This window comes from Gouania willdenowi, chromosome 6 (assembly GCF_900634775.1).
Source record: "Gouania willdenowi chromosome 6, fGouWil2.1, whole genome shotgun sequence".
In the NCBI taxonomy this organism is placed as follows: domain Eukaryota; kingdom Metazoa; phylum Chordata; class Actinopteri; order Blenniiformes; family Gobiesocidae; genus Gouania; species Gouania willdenowi.
Window position 1 is genome coordinate 49,717,200 of NC_041049.1, and position 19,298 is coordinate 49,736,497.

Sequence of the window (19,298 nt, forward strand, 5' to 3'; positions counted from 1 at the left end):
TTAGGAATGGCAAACACAGTTAATGATTTAAAGTGATGGGAAAAACAAACATCTCTCCTCATATCCGTGAGAAACTAATCAGGTTTTCCTGTCGGTGTAATAAAAGTGTTACACTTTTGTGTTTTTCATAAGACCCGAAAGATCATCAAAGTACAAAATACACTAATCAATGAAAACATGTATGACTATAATGTGCTGAATATAATTCTAATAGCACAAATCAAAATGTGACATCTAATACTTATGTGGAAATGTAGATGGTGTTATTAATAACATTACGGTGTGAAATATCTGAATGTTTTTATTACAAAGGACATGAAAGACCAGACAATAGGTAAACTTCCCAACTAAACTTCAAAAGACTAAAACAATATTAAATATGTGGCTGCAAAGAGACATTTCATTTAATTTCCTGCTCTTTCCTTGTATGTGATGGACTAAACAGTTAAAGACATAAACCGAGCACTCGTCAACTTTGTCTGGAAAAACCGGACCCAAACACTGTGGTAGTATCAAAATGTTGGACTTTTTTTTTTAACCTAAATGATACCTTTAAAATCAAATGGCTTCAAGAAAGCATTAGTAAAAGTGATTATCTGTCGTACTTTATCCCTCACAATATTTTCAAGAAAATTGGTGCTTTACTATGTAACTACAATGTTATTACACTACCTATTAAATTAGCAAATTTCCATCAACAAGCTCTAACAGCATGGAAACTGTGCTTCAAGTACAATTTCACCCCACACGATTGCATCATTTGGAATAATGAGTATATAGTTAAAAGTACAAAATCCCTGTTTTATCAAAATTGGATTGATAAAAACATAATTTTTGTTTTAGACCTTCTGGATAACTCTGGCCAACCTTTAAGTTATGAACGGTTCATGGTAAAACACCAATTCCCTATTGCCTTCAAAGACTATCAATCTGTCATCAAATATATACCTAGCAATTTAGTGCAGTTAATGAAGGGCTGTCAAAGGGTTACCCAAGGGCTCAACTACATGACCTTTGTTGATGGGATAGATTTTTTTTAGTAAAAAAATGCAACAACAAAAACATCTGAAACTGTATTCAGATCACAAAACAAACCCAACCTAGTTGTAAACATCACTGGACTTTTCAATTCTCATTTATTAACTGGAAAATAATTTGAATACTTCTTTTCAATCCTTAATCAACAATAAAATATGCAAAACCCACTTTAAAATTATTCACCTTTACGATCCCATACTGTTTGTACTTCTGTAAATGTAAAAAAAAAAAAAAAAGGTCCGGCGGGAGGAACCATGGTAACACGCCCCACCCATTTAGCGTACTGCCTTGATGAGTTACGTAGCCCAGCTACGCCACGAACTTAAGTATCTTTCCCACTGGAAATTCTACCAACATCTTGTTCAGATAATCAGATCATAGAGGTTAGTACTAGTACTAGTAGCTTAAAAAAACACGAAAAAACTGAACGGAAAAGTTTAATGGTGTCTCGGTTTTCCTTCACGACGTAACTGCTAAGCTATTCACAAAGAGAGCTACGCAAGATCCGCGGCTGTCAATCATCGTCATATATGACGTCAAATCCCGTTTTTAAAATCCAATAACTTATTTAAAACAAACATCACAGGAAAATTAGCACTTGATAATGACTAATCATCACAGCAGAGTTTAGATTTGATTTTTTTTTTTGTGACAAGTATTTTAACTTTACGGTTTGACCCACATCCCATCCGTGATCATTGAGGAGGCGGGGTTTATGATCTATACTGCAGCCAGGCAGCAGGGGGAGCTCCAAGAAAAGCTTCACTTATCCGGTCTAATTTATTTCATATATATGTTTGGGAACCACTGGTCTAATGACGTAATCACAGTGCAGGCAGTGGGCTGGGTATAGTAACCAGGGCATGTGTGTTGTTGCCAGAATCAGAGCCACTTTCCATTTACACCGCGCGGCGCTGGTCCATTAACGGACCCGTGTACCCGGGTACCCGAAACGGACTCCGGATCCAGGTGGTTTATAACTCTCAGCGTTGCAGCTGCTCTGCTCGGTTCACGTCTTTACAAAGTAAGTAGTTCAGCAGTAGATGTTTGACCATGAACAATGTGGGGTTCTCTCTCTGTCAGTACACTGGTGTTAACGAACTAATGAACTAATTAAACTAGTTAGTTAACTCGCTGAGGAGTCTGTAGTGTGGTTTAGAGTGAGATAAGGTGTACTGTTTCAGAGTTTGAGGAAGTTTCCAGGTCGTGCCAGTGCTATCTGTAGACAATAAGACACTTTCTCCCACATTGCCTAGGTGTGTGTGAGTGTGTGTGTGTGTGTGTGTGTGTGTGTGTGTGTGTGTGTGTGTGTGTGTGTGTGTGTGTGTGTGTGTGTGGTCAGGGGTACTGATGGCACACTATGGCATCTTCGTTTCTACAGTCAGTCTGGCCCAGTGCAGCTGTGGCTACAAGAGTAGCTTACCACCACTGTGTGCAGATTGAAAGAATAATGGAAAAGTAGTGTCTGAATATGCTTATAACAAAAAGTTAACTGTTTCCACAGAATGTATACATGTGTTAATGGTTAGGACAAGGGAATTTGGGGGGGGGGGGAGGTATTTTGATGATTGAAATCAGGTGTATAACATATCTGCAGGTATATACATTTTGCAACTTCTTCGCGAGACAGAGACTGCATATTAGGCTTCTGCTACTCTCTCAGGCTCTCCTAGAAATCCTGATCTGTTACTGGACTTCTGTTCATTCCATTTCATATTAATATTAAGTCAGTGTCAGCGGAGATTACTTCTGCATCTGCACATCATCAAAGACTGAGGAAAGCACCACACACATCAGTGTAAAGCACTTTGAGTGTCTATGACAAGTGCTATGTAAAATCTAATGCATTATTATTAATATTGTTTTTTGTCTGCTTGGAATTTTGAATGCTGTGTTTTCAATGACAATGGCTTTTCAATGGTTTCTTTACCTCAATCAGATGAATAGATTTATTCATCTAAAAAGCTGATTAGGGCTGCTAAGAACTGTGTCTTTCAGGAGAAAAAAAGCTTGTTCACCTCTGCGGACCTCGCTGATAAATCCGAATGGATTTAGCGAGTCTGTAAATCATTTAACTGTTGGTAAACAAACTCCCGGCTGACCTTCATTTCCTTAAAGGTGCAGTCTGCAACTCTTATAAAAGTGACTTTTTGTCATATTTACTAAAGCTGTCACTATGTAAGGACAGCTTGACATCACACTAGTAGTTTGTGTGAAAAAAACAGACTCATTGAGTCCCCCTGCTGCTCCTGCAGCCTTTGGCAGATTGCCAGAATGCATGTGACTGAGCAAAAATAACCAATCAGAGCGAGGATTGTGTTTGATGGACTGTCTGACAGCTGTTGCTCACAGGCCCCGCCCCTTTCACAGAGCTAGAGCGCTGTCTTTTTTTTTTTTTTTTTTACAGTGTATGGTCTGGAGGAGTATTACTGCTGCTTGATTTACATTATGTTTGATTTGTAATTGTTAGACTAGAAATCTGTGGTGCATGTGCGCGTAGCAGCCTCCTTGAGGGATGCTGTAAGTGACACTGTGTTGTTGCTGCTGCTGAGGTGTGTGCACATTGAGAGAGAGAGAAGCGCTGTACTAATATGCTTTTAACAAAGCATGTTATGTTACTGTGATGTTGCTGTCTGGTTAACGTTAGCTTATTAGCTCCTCTGAGGGACGGGCTTTGGAAAGTTTGGAGGCAGGGCAAGAGAGCAGCAAGGAGGGAGGGGGAGAGAGGGATCTGAAAGTCGCAGACTGCACCTTTAAACTCTTCATGAAGTAAGCCATGTATTCCAGCTTCCCATTGATGGATTCCAGGCCAGCGATCTGGGAGTCTGTCTCCAGATCCAACATGTCAGTAGATGAATCGTTCTTTCAGCGTTTCAGAATCAGAAGTACTGTACTTTATTCATCCCAGGGGGAAATTACTTGCGTTTCAGCCACTCAAGAAATATTACAAATAAAAAAATAAACATGAAACAATGAAATAAATTAAGAAAGAGAGGAAAACATTTACATAATTAAGCAAGGCTGTTAATTAAATAAGGATTAAATACAAGCGCACACATTACAGTAGTAAAAAACATAATGACCTAATCTATCTATAAAAGTAAGGAATCTGTGTCTGTCTGTATGTCTGTGCCTCAAATACAGTGCCTTGCGAAAGTATTCGCCCCCCTTGAACTTTTCGACCTTTTGCCACATTTCAGGCTTCAAACATAAAGATATAAAACTGTAATTTTTTGTGAAGAATCAACAAGTGGGACACAATCATGAAGTGAAACGAAATTTATTAGATATTTCAAACATTTTTAACGAATAAAAAAAATTGGGCGTGCAAAATTATTCAGCCCCCTTAAGTTAATACTTTGTAGCGCCACCTTTTGCTGCGATAACTGCTGTAAGTCGCTTGGGGTTTGTCTCTATCAGTTTTGCACATTGAGAGACTGGAATATTTGCCCATTCCTCCTTGCAAAACAGCTCGAGCTCAGTGACGTTGGATGGACAGCGTTTGTGAACAGCAGTTTTCAGTTGTTTCCACAGATTCTCGATTGGATTCAGGTCTGAACTTTGACTTGGCCATTCTAACACCTGGATATGTTTATTTGTGAACCACTCCATTGTAGATTTTGCTTTATGTTTTGGATCATTGTCTTGTTGGAAGACAAATCTCCATCCCAGTCTCAGGTCTTTTGCAGACTCCATCAGGTTTTCTTCCAGAATGGTCCTGTATTTGGCTCCATCCATCTTCCCATCAATTTTAACCATTGTCGTGTTTCCCCGGGTGATGATGTGGAGGATGAATAAGGATCGTAGATGAAACTAGCTTGCATAATAACACAAAGTTTATTAACACAAGCAGAATCAGAAGAACAGGGGAGAGACAAAAACCCTGTGAGAGCAGCCGAGGTCAGATTTACTCTGAAGAATCCCAGCCAAAAAAGGCCTATATGACTTGAGACCAACGGGAGGAGTCTAAGGCTTTAGCCTTAGAACAAAGAAAGAAAGCCACAAACTTTCACACCTCAACAAATGGAGGAAGTACCAACCTGGGAACAAGAACCTTTCAGGATTCACAATTTAATCAACATCCAACAGTCGAGTTACAGAGATAACGGGCGGGGATCACAAACCCCCTATGTCTAAAGCCATCTGTTGACATCTTATACTCAGCTTGAAGTGAAGAGGTATATTGCATAGAATGAATAACACTTGTAGTTGACAATGGGTTATACGAATGAGAACATTCTGTTGGTTCTTGATTTATCTGAAGAGTGGCATTGGACAAACTATATTTGCAATCTAGATTTCTGCAAGAACCATTCCAATAATCCTTCTTTAGTGACTTTTCAAACAAATACATATTCTTTGATCTCATTTTGAGGGGGAAGCGAACAGCTGGTATTCTTCCAACATCCTGAGTGACCTTTGGGGGTGATAAATTCGCCTGGGCTCCGCAGGGGTCGGAGCCCAGAGTTTGAAAACTTAGCAAGTAACCATTAATTGATTGTTTAATGTAACAAAGAGGTGAGAACAGGAACGAACCTGTTCTTTGATCCTACTGTTCCTTTGCTTGGCCGGGAAGGGGAAAGGATCCCCCCTTGGTCCACATTTGCACTTCACAGAGGGAGGGAAACCTGTTGACCCCAATGCTGAGGCTAGTATAGTATTTCAGCCAAAGTTTAATTTAGATGATTTAATTCCTATCACATGTGAAACAGTCAATACACCTCACCATCTTCCCTGTCCCTGCTGAAGAAAAGCAGGCCCAAACCATGATGCTGCCACCACCATGTTTGACAGTGGGGATGGTGTGTTCAGGGTGATGAGCTGTGTTGCGTTTACGCCAAACATAACATTTTGCATTGTTGCCAAAAAGTTCGATTTTGGTTTCGTCCGACCAGAGCACCTTCTTCCACATGTTTGGTGTGTCTCCCAGGTGGCTTGTGGCAAACTTTAAACGACACTTTTTATGGATATCTTTAAGAAATGGCTTTCTTCTTGCCACTCTTCCATGAAGGACAGAGTTGTGCAGTATACGACTGATTGTTGTCCTGTGGACAGAGTCTCCCACCTCAGCTGTACATTTCTGCAGTTCATCCAGAGTGATCATGGGCCTCTTGGCAGCATCTCTGATCAGTTTTCTCCTTGTATGAGCTGAAAGTTTAGAGGGACGGCCGGGTCTTTGTAGATTTGCAGTGGTCTGATACTCCTTCCATTTCAATATTATTGCTTGCACAGTGCTCTTTGGGATGTTTAAAGCTTGGGAAATCTTTTTGTATCCAAATCCGGCTTTAAACTTCTCCACAACAGTATCTCGGACCTGCCTGGTGTGTTCCTTGGTCTTCATGATGCTCTCTGCGCTTTAAACTGACCTCTGAGACTATCACAGAGCAGGTGCATTTATACGGAGACTTGATTACACACAGGTGGATTCTATTTATCATCATTAGTCATTTAGGTCAACATTGGATCATTCAGAGATCCTCACTGAACTTTTGGAGAGAGTTTGCTGCACTGAAAGTAAAGGGGCTGACTAATTTTGCACGCCCAATTTTTCAGTTTTTTATTTGTTAAAAATGTTTGAAATATCCAATAAATTTCGTTTCACTTCATGATTGTGTCCCACTTGTTGATTCTTCACAGAAAATTACAGTTTTATATCTTTATGTTTGAAGGCTGAAATTTGGCAAAAGGTCAAAAAGTTCAAGGGGGCCGAATACTTTAGCAAGGCACTGTATCTGTTGTTCAGGAACAGACATAGCTCATACTTGCTACATAGCTGCAGCTTGGTTCAAAGCTGTGCAACGTCGCATTTGTTTATACTAGGGCTGGGCAAAAATGGACTTCTCTTTTTGACTGTTCCTTATTTGGTGATTATGTTTAGTGTTTTGGTAATATAAAGAAGTTATTTACACTGTATTTTGTACTGTTTTATTTATACATTTGTAGTGTTTTATTTAGAACTATTTATTTTGTGATTTTCATTTATTTTGTGTGCCATATTGTTAAAAATGTTCAAAAATAAACCGATTAATGTTCATTATTTGTTTTGTTTTTTGTTATTTTGTGTTTTTCCATTGATTAAAAAAAGTAAGGGATCGATAACAGTAGTAGTATCGATAAATCCTGAACGATACCCATACCTAATGTTGAAGAGGTCAAGCCACAGATTTGTTTGATTCATTGTTGTATTCTGTGCTTTAAGATTTATATTTTATATTTATTTAAAGTTTAAATAAATCTGAAATTGTTTATTATGAAAAAGATTGATTTATTGCTAGTGATCATTCAAAAACACATAATAAGAGGCCATTGAAAAAATAATTGCATAGTAAATCGCATTTGCAATATTGAGGAAAAAAAATCGCAATTAGATTATTTTCCAAAATCGTTCAGCACTAGTACATTTGTAAAACTACAGCCTTTTGTTTGTTCGTTGACATCCTGCCCTTGGCTCGTTGTTTAAGAAGAGATAGGCAAGAACCATCTTCTGTTATGTCTGCATAAACTTGTTCACACAATAAAATCATCACAGTCAAATGTTTGACCCTGAGCTGGAATTTAAGAGAGACAGCTTCAGACACAACCAATGAGAAGTAGACAGAAAAAATACATAATTCTGGCAAGCTGGTTACATAATAAGGCCAATACTTTATGCTTATTTAACCTTTTCCTGATTAGACTGCATATTCTCACATCAGTCAATAATTCAGTTCTGTCAATAGTGCTGTATAAGCAGATTATTTATTTGGCCATACACTTAAAAAATCCACTATAATATACCTAATGAATTAACTTAATGAAAAGGTGATTTTCTTTTTTCAAACTAAGAATATTTAGTTTACCTAAATGGGGTTTTATCCTGAGATGTTGACCATAGGGGCCCTCTACAGTGTAATTTTGCTCCCCTATTGCGTGATGATGTTTTTTCCTTCTTTAATAGGTATCGTCTTAATAATTGTTGCACACTTGGACTTCCAGGCATACCCGTGTTGTTTAAACTCTGTTTTCAGTCTGCATAACCGAGAAACGTATGCATCAGCGGCACTGTCTATCTGTTTAATACAGGCTCCCGTCTTTACCCGAGGACCCCTGCAGCCACTTAGCTGCTCCCAATGTTGCCTGTCTGCATCCTCTGCTTTGTAACTGTAATCACAGTCTAATATAAGCAGTGTGCTTCAACCAGATGTAGCGTGTAGCGACACATGAAGTTGCTCGTCATGTTTAGAACTCGCAACAGATAATTTTACATGCACACTCGGATGTGAATACTGTCGCCTTGAAACAAGTTCGGGCTTAAAGAAACATAGGCTTCATTCGGATCGTGTCTTCAAATCATTCTTTTGAATAAAATGGCATTTATTGTCTCTATAGTGTCTGAGTATTTATTAGTGGAGGATCTAACGAACTAACTACATTCACCTTCACCAATTCAACAAATCACTTTTGGCTTTAAAGTAAGGCAATAGCAAAGATAAAAAAAAAAAAAATAAACAAACCTTTTGGGGGGTGCAGTGATGATATCAGTGTTAGTATGAACCATTTTCAGAGTACTGAGGAAGTTATGATGCTTGCTGAGCATTTAGTTTTAGTTTTTCAAGAATGTGAAATAATTATGCAGAAAATGGGGCGTAAAACGCAAAAAGCCAATAAGCTTGTATTAGTGTAGCTGTGTTCTTTTTATTTTGTTCAACGCCATTGCTATGTGTCATGGTGACATTTCATATTGGTACTATACAGCATCATTGGTTGTAGAGCAAAGGAAGATATTCTAAATGAGTCAGTAATTAAGAGTTAAACTCTTGTTTTCTTCTTTGAAATTTTGAGTGTGCAGGTTTAATTTATTTTTGTCTCATGTATTTCTCTCTGTCTCTAGTTCAGCCTTCTGTTTATTTCTCTTGGATTTGACCCAAACTTTTTCTCAGCCTTTTTTTTTCTTTTTCTTGTATCTCTACTGTATCTTCCCCTTTAATTCAACCATCCAACACTGTACTACAGAGTTATAGAGTTTACTGCCTAGAATAAATAGAGATGATTTGCTGTGTAGTAAAAGGTGAGATGCTAAACTGATTTTAAATTATCCATACGCTCCTCACGTGATAAACCGCTACAGTAAATACAAGAAAGGCTGTGCCCATTTTAAATAAATAAAAATTATGAAATTTTCTATAATGTTTTTAAATCTATAGCTATACAGTCGAAATTGGACAGTCGTGCTTCTGTCTGTTGAGGAATTTTTAAATTACGATCAATGCTGTGTAATGTGTATCAATTTTAAAGTAACTAAATTATTAAAATAAAAAAAAAAAATTATTTTTATTTTTTTTGGTACATGAGAGATTGACAGCATTTCAAGGGTGTTTGGATTAACAATACATATATTTTTGTATTGCTCCAAGTATGTTGTCACACTCATAATAATGTCCAGATTGTAACATGTTTGTGCTGGTTACCGTCCTTTTTTGAATTTCAGAGAAGATGAGTGCTAATTATATAATTGCAAAGCTATGGAATATTAACAAATCATAGTGTTGTGATTACACAATATTATAAAGACTATAATAATTTATGTATTCCCAGGAGCTGATTAAATGATTTAACTGTTTTTTTTGTCATTTTTCAGATACTTGAATCTGCAATAAAAATGTACCTGAACCAGCAGGACCAATGGGTTGGACCAGTCTCTCCTTTGGTCAACGCCGCACAGAGAAATCAACAGGCCTGGACTGTGAATAACAGCTGTCAATATGAAACATACAACTCGGTGTTCCAACCATCTAACAATGCTGCTGTGGCTTCCAGAAACTTTTCTCAACCATATCGACAAACACATAATTTTCAACTCTCTGCTACCCCTTACCAAGTATATTCACCTCCCCAGAGGGCAGGATTGATGAGTAACATGTGTCAACCACAAGTAGCACATCCTAACAACCAGTTTGCATCGTCTAATAGCCAAACCATCAACCAATGTTTTCCATCTACATCTGAAATGCACGACAAAAGAAGTTATGAAAATATGTACACAGACTGGAGCAATCCTGCTTCACATGGGACTACATCTACCCCACTTTTGCATAAACAGGCTACATTTAACCAGTCATTAGTGCCTGTTACAGCAAAAAAGCAACAGAGTTTTCACACCCAAATCCAAGATATCGCTCAACAAGAAATGCCTCAATCTTACTATGGGCCAAATGCTAAGAAGGCTAACTTCAAGTCTGGGAAAGATGACAGAAATGCAATTAGCTCACCATTAAGCGGACAGTTTGTTTTCTGCAATGTTCCACAAGCTCAACAAAATCCTCCTCAATGTAGGATGTCTGCACGTAGCAAAGCTAACCATGAATCAAATTCTAGTTACTCAACTTTACAAAGCAATATGCAAATCCTTTTATCCTTGGGTAAAGCAAACACATTTCCCATCAATCATGCTGTTTCTCAACAAAAGCCCAGCAGCACAGTTAGCAGTGACACGTTAGCAGACGCTTTAAGTCAACCTCCAAAGTACACTGGTCTCCATCATATGGTGAAGCAGTCTGTCAGTCAGACTGCTATGACAATGTCTCATTCAAACAGGCAAATGTTGAACTCAGCTGTGCCAGATTATTTCCAGAATTCCAGCAACTCCTCATCACTTCACCAAGAAAAGAATTCCCACCAATGCATCAGAAATGGAATTCCCCCACAAACCCCAGACAATATTTTAGTTGCACAGGCAGGAAGTGTTGGAAAAACCAAGCGTAGGCATCAATTCAGAATCTCTGGAAATCAACTTTTAGGACTTTTAAAACGACAAACTCCTGTAGAAATTCCATCACAAATCCAATTACCAGCAACAAAGAATCCTGGCCTTTCAAAGTCTCTTACTTGTGCTAAAGGAAATGACTGCTCTGTTCAAGCATCATCTGCTCATTTGGGTAAGAAAGCAGTAGCTGTTGTGCCCCCGCTTTCTCAAGAAAGTTCCGAGAATATTAGTAAGAGGACCTCTCAGAGTACAAGCGAATGCTATAAAGACCAAAAAATCTCTAAACCAAATGCTGAGGTTTGCAGTTGGAGAAAGGAATGCTATGATAGCTACAACACATTAGGGAGTAGCCAATCTGATTCCAGTTCCACACCACAATCTGATGATTCCACTGCGTTGTTGCATTTAAAACAAATACCGGAATTCAATCAAAGGAATTTGTCACCAATACAAACAAATGTAGCTCCAGAAGAGCCTGTCAGCCAAAACATTGCACAGCATCAAAGCAGTTGTCAAACTGACACAGAAACAACTTCATCCTCCCAATCTTTGAACCACGACCAACCCCTTGTGGAAACCCATGCCTCAATCATGAGCTGTTCAGTGGAAGCTCAGAACAAGCAAGAAAATCTAACAGAGCTGCTCATTCTCAAAGAAGGAGAAGAATATTCAGAGACACCTTATAAGTCATCGTGGTTGAACCTCAATGCACAGCTAAATGACATCGACAAAGAATTTGGCTTTCCTTGGACTATGAGGTATCGGCCACATCAGGGAAGAACAAATGAAAGCTCCACTGCTGCAGAATCCCCAAACCAGGTTTCTCAAACACAGCTTGATCCTGATGGGTCAATTAAACAGATTGAAGATTCGCTTAATGAATTGCTATCAAGTGCGACAGCTGTTTTCTTTGAATCTGAAAGAGATGAGTCCTGTTATAATTTTAAAATTGAGGTCCTGCCATCAGAGCTTGCTAAACAAATCTATGAGCAAACATCCAGAGAGGATACATTAGAGCCTACAGTTTGTGTTGAAAATGGTGTCTCATCAAGTGAGCTGAAACTACACGATGGAACAGAAAGTTTAATTGAAAGAGGCACAACATTCTCCACACCAGAAATTGAATCAGGATTACCATTGAGTAAAGGCCCCATCAAGATTTCACATCATCCTTCTGTGGAGACAGAAAATTCAGCAAAAGGTGAGGAGGAAACCGATGATCACACCATGAGGTCTAGTTCCCCAAACAGGGATGACTGCCTAATGGAGACTAATGGAGAGACAGAAGATGGAGACTTCTCTGACAGAACAGAAAACAGTTCATCAGAACATTCTGACTGTGAGGAAGACTGTGCACAGCCTTTGCAGTTAAATAGGTTTGACATACAAAGAAAATATGAAAATACAAACCAGGAAGTGAAACCCGTCAAACATTTTGTGAAAAAGAATCACTTATTTGATGTCTTTCATAGGAACAATAAACTAATTATTAAGAGAAAATATGCCCACTGTAAAACTAAGCACAACACCAGCAAACAGTCGATTCATAATGTTTTTCAATCAAAAAAACAAGAAAAGATAAAGGACAAGTTAAAATGGAAAACTTCTGCTGCTGATACTCCATCAACTGCTGAGATTGCTGTTAAGGTTTTACAAGAGGGAAAACCGTATGATGGTCAAATTGAGATTATTGAAGATACATTTGAAAAAGTTCCCCCCAGCAGGGAAGAAAATGGATCTAATCAAATTACAGAACTGCAAAAAACTTCCAATTTATTCCTTGAGGAGGAGTGTGCAGGGCCTCTGCCAGTGACTGGAGTTGAGACTCAAATTGAAGGTGAAATTACCAACCTGAATTCAAATGAGACAGATCTCCAACAGGCTATGCTAAAGGATGCAGTAAAACCCTACAAAGTCTTTCTAGATAAGGTTCATGACTTAAGCAGCCAGGGTGAATGTCAGACTGTTAGTCCACAATACAGTAAAAGAGAAGATCATGACTCCCGAAATGTCACTGACAAGCATCCATCGCCTGTTGAAGTTGTCTCATCCCAACAGGAAGAGAAGGATTACATCCAATGTGAGAATAATAATGTCACAGAGTCCTCCGACAGTGAAGAAAGCAGTGTCAATACAATAGCAGATCCACAGATTCTGGTTTCAAATCCTGAGGAAGAAAGTGTAGGGTGTCTGCAGTCTGATGTATTGGATACTCAAACCCAAAGTAAAATAACCATCCAGGATTCAGACAATAAAGGAGTGAAAGTTGCCAAATACCTTGTTGATAAGGCATATCCCTCAAACATTCATGGGTGTCAAATTACTGATGGAAAAAGGAAAAGACAAAGCGGTAAGGAGAAGGAGGCTTTTCCTTTTGCAAAGAAAAAAGACCAACAAGCTAAAGATCTGCAATCCCGAAAATCTAATGAATATGTTTCAAAGCATGAAAGTTTGGTCGCTGATCCTTCATCAAGGTTTGTAAAGCTTTCCCTCTACGGTAAATCCCAACTGGGAGATCCCAATGGCAATCAAACACCCCTAAAGCTGCCAAAAGACCTCTTTATACATCTTAGCCCCAGGGAGAAGTCACTCAGCGAGGCTGTCTGCACTGAGAACTATTCTGTAAAAGATCAGATCTGGGAAAAATGGAAGGAAAGTTTTGTACCAACTAACGCTGGCTTTAAGGGCAAACCTAGAAGTCCAATTACATTTTCATCTGGACAGAAATTAAAGAAGCCACTCTCATCTCAAATGCACATCTCCAGAAAACAAAAGCGCTGCTTGAGTCTAAAAAAGAAATGGCTACTCAAACTTGAAAAAAAAGAGAGAAAAACTGGTGTGTCATCTGAAAAGAAGTGATGCAGAAAGAACAATCCAACATCCTGCAAAAAAGACTGTCTTGAAGTGTATGATGCAACCCTCTTTGTTTGAAGATTAATCAGATGGGAGCAATGAAAGTAAATGTTCAAAGCAAAGCAGTGCCGCTGCAATGCAACCATTTTCCACTGGGTTTAAAGTTTAAATTGCTTATCTTCTGCAACTGTTTCCACTTCTAAACACCAGATCCTGCATGTTGTCTATTGTACAGCTTGAGAGCATCTAGCTCATCTTCAATATTGATCCTATGCTCCTTCAAAAACTGTCATTTGCAAGTGAATCAGAGTTGGCGATACACTGCGAGGTATTGTGGGAAAGTGGTAGTTTCCACACAGCAATGACGATTTGATAGCCGAATACGATAACTTCTGAAAACGGGTCCCAGAGTGGGAAAGTCTGTTAACTCCACCCACTGGGTAGTCGTGTGGATGGTGTATACGCATACTCTGCAAACAATGATGCCATCACCCCACCTTTCTCTTAACCCGCATGCGCGACCCCCACAACAACAACAGTAACAATAGCAACAAATCAGAAGCTCTACCTCATCATCAGTCCACAAGCAAATCTCCTGCCTGTCGTTGTCTCCATCTCCTTCCTCTTTTCTTTTGTATGTTCCGAGTTTTATGCGCATGCTGTTTTTTTCTTCTGTATTTATGGCAGAGTGGACGCCACAAGGTGTATTACTGCCCTCCACTGGTCTTTATTTTAACGACTAGATCCTCCCATATATTCCAATGTCAAGCAGGAATAAACCTTTTTCACACTTCCGCATTTTAAACTGCAAGTAGTGCGCAACAACTTCTTGTGATTATAGCTTTAACGTTAGACAGTGACAAAAATGGCTCAGTCTCGGCGTGGTTGTTTTTGTTTTGCTCCCAGTTGCTCTTTTGGGGTAAGAAAACAGCCATACCTGTCATACCATGATTTTCCGACGGACCCGGATCAAAGGAGGCAGTGGATCCAAGTAGTTTGGAGGGATGAGGGTCTGGAATTCTGTATAAAGCCAAGGAACACTTTTGTATGCAGCCGGCACTTCACTCAGGAGGATTTTGTCAGCTGATCCACCACCAGCCACCTAAAAAGTAGAGCTGTTCCGTTTCTCTATCCCTGGAATAATTTTATCGCACCACCGAAGAGGGAGTCTGCCTTTGAGAGAGCTCAGAAACGGCAGCTTGTCCTCTCACAGCAAGCTAACCAGGCTGAAGCTACTACTGTAGACCATGATTATGTGGCACATCCACCCACAGGTAAATATCTAAGACGGTAATTTGTATAAATTTGTCATGGTAAATTGCATTTATTTGTCATTTAAGATACTTTTAGTCAAATATGACCAATACTACATTTGCAGGACATGATACAGCACCAATGTGTTGACCTTGATAGCTGTGGATATATTTTTCATGGAAGAACTTATACCCCTTATCAAGTTTCTTTGTTCGTGTATTTGCCGCTGCGTTTGCCTCCGCATCAGCGAACAAAAAAGTTGGCAAGTTGAGCAACGCTGTTGAAAATATGAGCCGTTTTCCCTTAGACCCGCAAAAACAGGAAGTGACTTGGCACCAGGAGGCGCTACTTCCGGTTGTCGTGAAAAGGGTCTATTGCAGCACAGCCTTGGAGATCATGTGGTGGTTCTCATTGTGACCAGATAAAGAACAATTAGAAAAAACCTCCACTCCTAATTCAGACATGCAAATACATGCTGCCTTTCTCTTGGTGTCCTCTTCCCTGTTTAGTTGTATTCCTGTGGCAGCGTTACAGCGCCACATACAGTCCTGGTATGTTTACTACAGCGTTTTCCCCCTTTTCGTGTGGGTGCACACATAATTACCCATTTTAGGGGAAAGCGCTTTTGTTTTGTCTTTGTGTGGACGGAGCCTAAGATTTGTATCTGTGTTGAAGGTGCAGTTTGCAACTCTCAGATCCCCACATAGGGACAGCTTTAGCAAATATGACAAAAAGTCACTTTTACAAGAGTTGCAGACTGCACCTTTAAGTAACTTATATTCATGCATACATATATATATCCTTGCTATGATCATTAGTAGTTTCTGAATAACATCCTAGTTAATCTCTTTATTGCCTATAGACCATTAACTACACTTACAATTGCCTAACTACCTTTCTTCTTTTTAAATGTCTGTATGTTGTATGCGTGTGTGTTTGTGTTTGTTTATCTCATCCGCTCGCTGCAGTGGGGGTAACTGTGTGTGGGTGTGTCTGACCCTTGAGTTTGTTCACTTTGTAATTCACCTTGCCTGCTGAACGTGTGTGTGTGTGTCAAAAGTCCAATGGGGAACAAGCAGGGTAAAAAAGAGAAAGAGAATTCATGTTCACACAAAATCCAAAGATGATAAATTACTTGGAAAAAGGGAAAAAGAAATATGATTTTTCCGGTACATTGCAACTCAGAATGTGCAGTTCTGATGCTTAAGATTGAAAAGAAACTCAAGATGGCTTTAAAAAAAAAAACAAGCACAACAAAAACAGCACTTTACTGTAGCATTCTTTGATAAAAAGCAAGATAATGATGAAAACAGTGTTCACACGTGCGCCCCAAGTTAATGATGAAGCCGAAGCAAGTCTAGCCATAGCAGCTGGCCTAGTTCCATCTGCTCCTCCTTGCCAAGATTCAGACTTCCTTGCAAGTGCTAAGGCACCTGCTTCTCAACCTATGATACCTCCATTGAAAATGTAACAGAATAGAATGGACACACTGAGTGGTCAAGGTAAAATTCAGTATCAAGTAATATCAAGTGAAAGTGAAGACTTGTTTGCTGATAATGTTGAAACTGATCTCTGCCCCATGATAAAAGTTGCTAGAAGTAGCAGACCTATCTTTGTTTACAGACCTTGAAACTCTTCAGATGTACGAAAGGCAATTGAGGGAATATCTCACCTGCGCAAAAACAATTTGAAAAAAGAATGAGAGATTTGATACACAGTTACGTCTGAATTCTACTGAAGTTGAAGTTGCTGTACGGTCAATTTTAACTACGGAGTGGTCTTTGACAGCTGGAAACTGGAGTCCAATGCAGGGGGGGACGTGTGATAAAATATTTCGGAGATGACAATGCAGATAACAGTGCTGCTGTGCTTTCTAATTTTGCAGGTCTTAAGGAGAAAATAACCAAACAGCCTACAAGCCCATAATGCTAATAATTAAGATCATTGCAGTGTTCTAGGTTTTCCAAACCAGAAAATACGTTTTTACTTATGTTGATTTTTTTTTTTTTTTTTTAAGTTCCAGATGCATCCAAGACCGGTTGCAGCTAAAATGACTCTCCAAACGTGTCACCAAAATAAGTGGAAATCAACAGCACTTGGTACCCTGTCACCATTATTGTCTCCTGCATGTCAACCAGGAGAATTGGGCGCAAGGACACTCTTCCATCAATTATGAAAGCCAATTGTGTGTGTGTTTGTCTGTCTGTCTGTGTGTGTGTGTCGTGAACTGGCATTTTGCCTTTCTGTTTTTGTACTGTACATGCAATGAGTCAACCAAAAGTTTATCTTGTTCACATGACAGTAAAATTTACTACTGTCACAATAATGTATTGTTACTACATTTTTTTATATTTGTTTTTTATTAACTGTATTTGCCTATTCAACATAAAAAAGCTACAGTGAATATGCAGTTTTTTAAAGTATTTTTTCGAAAGATTTTTTAAAATAAACATACCTTTTTTTAAAGTTTCTGTTTTGCATTCTTTGTTGCAGGGGATTTAAATGTTAACGCCTGTGTTCTTTAGTGAGTTTCCAAATCACCTATAAAACTGTTTTGAAGAGAATTTTTAAAGGTTATATGGAAGAAGTCCAATCGTCTTAATGCAGGTGCTGCTGAGGTGTATTGACTGCATAAATGAATATAGCATATGAATATAGCATATTCATTTATGCTATATGCTATTTTTACTTAAAAGCTGAGTATAGGCCTTCAACAGGTGTCCTTAAACATATGGGGTTTACAATCCTAGCCAGTTATTTCTGTAGCTCTGCTGTTGGGATGTTTATTGACTTGTGAATCTGGAAAGTTGCCTGTTCCCAGGCTTATTCTTCCTCCGTTTGTTGATATATGGGAGTCTGTGGCTTCCTTTCTTTGTCTTAAGGCTAAAGCCTTGGACTCCACCTGTTGGTCTCCGGTTTCCCGTCAAATCATATATGTCTTTGCTTGGCTGGATTTCTTCAGAGCATGATCTGACCCAGGTTGCTCTCACAGCGTTTCTGTCTCTGCGAGCCAGTTTCATCACCTGGGGAGACACAACGCTGCTATGTCATTTTGTCTTCCATTGTGAGAGTAATCAGTGGTCTAATGTTGTTTTGAGTAGGAAATCATTTTACAATCAGTTGCTTTTGGGGAACATTGAGAAAACTCATCACCAATCCTAGTTTTTACAAGCGTTATGGTCGGTGCACTGAAGGCTACTGGATGAATCCTGCTCCAATGCATTGTAAACTTTGTTGACTAAAAGTTATCTGTTTTTGTCAACTATTTTTTTGTTTTTAAGTTACAATAACTAGACTAAGACTAATTACAAAAAAAATCTAAATATGTTATTTTCATCAGCTGATAAAAACAAACTCAAAATGTTGTCACATGGAACAAAATCCAATCAGAACTTGTGATCATGTGGTCTACTCTAATGCATTGATCTCATATAATCTCTGTGTGTATTTACAAACATTAATGTTATCCAATATCAGGTTGATCACTGTTGAGTGAATCATTAAAAAAAATGTATGAATTCTTGTGCTTTATATTTTAGTCGACTATATTTGTAGCAGATTTAGTCGACTACAATCTTAATGTCATTTAGTTGACTAAAAAGAGACTACTTCTAACTACATTTTGAGTAAAACTAGTGGCATTTAAGTCAACAAACCATGCCTAAAAACCTAAATCAAAATTTGCTGTAAAAATGAACACTGCTCCAATGGATGACATATTTCATGAAATTTAGCTTAAATGCCAACAACAATTACGAAAAGAGCACAGGTTTGTACGAACAAAGGTTCACTTAGAAATCACCATGGATCAACAGATTTCCTTGGTTTCTAATCTTTAGGAACACTGATTCACGCCTAATCCACATTACTTAGATTATTTTAGGACTAAAGCAAAGGACATTTACTAAACAGACCTACAAAAGTTTTTTCTCTCTGAATAACCACAGAATGTATTGACAAAGTCTATTTTACCCAAAGCAACAGATAAGTGGCTCCAGATAAGTTGGCGCACACAATTTATCACAGCCTTGGGTCATGAACACATAAGATGATACTTACCACTACTCCACTATGACAGAGAAGATCTATGTTATTAAAGCCAGAGTTGCAAAGAGTACTGATATCTCAAGTAGAAGTACTGTTACTTGATTGAAATGTTACTCAAGTACATACATAAAATACTCAAGTACAAGTAATAATATGGTAATATGTATTTTTTGGTAACACATATTACCACAGTTCCCTTTGAAGTGTATTAAAGCAGTTAACGTGATATTAAAGGTTTATAGTCCTTTTTGAATAAAGAATTGACTCTAGGCAAAATGCATATGAGTGATACTATAGGTTAAACAAGAGGCCCTGATTTAAGCAATAACATAAGGTATATTATTATAAGGTTGGAACAACATGC

At 38.5% G+C, this 19,298-nt stretch overlaps 1 protein-coding gene across 1 annotated transcript; it reads left to right on the plus strand.

Annotated features, from left to right (window-relative positions):
* Nucleotides 1-1,583: 1,583 nt before the first annotated feature.
* LOC114465827 (uncharacterized) lies at nucleotides 1,584-17,356 on the plus strand. Its single transcript, XM_028451091.1, has 3 exons — nucleotides 1,584-2,062; nucleotides 9,656-14,907; nucleotides 16,905-17,356. The coding sequence occupies exon 2, from the start codon at nucleotides 9,677-9,679 to the stop codon at nucleotides 13,637-13,639; it is 3,963 nt and encodes a 1,320-aa protein (XP_028306892.1). The 5' UTR covers nucleotides 1,584-2,062; nucleotides 9,656-9,676; the 3' UTR covers nucleotides 13,640-14,907; nucleotides 16,905-17,356.
* The last annotated feature ends 1,942 nt before the right edge of the window (nucleotides 17,357-19,298 follow it).

Coding starts and splice junctions, on each gene's coding strand:
- LOC114465827 (XM_028451091.1), top strand. CDS start 9,677: ATGTACCTGAACCAGCAGGACCAATGGGTTGGACCAGTCTCTCCTTTG.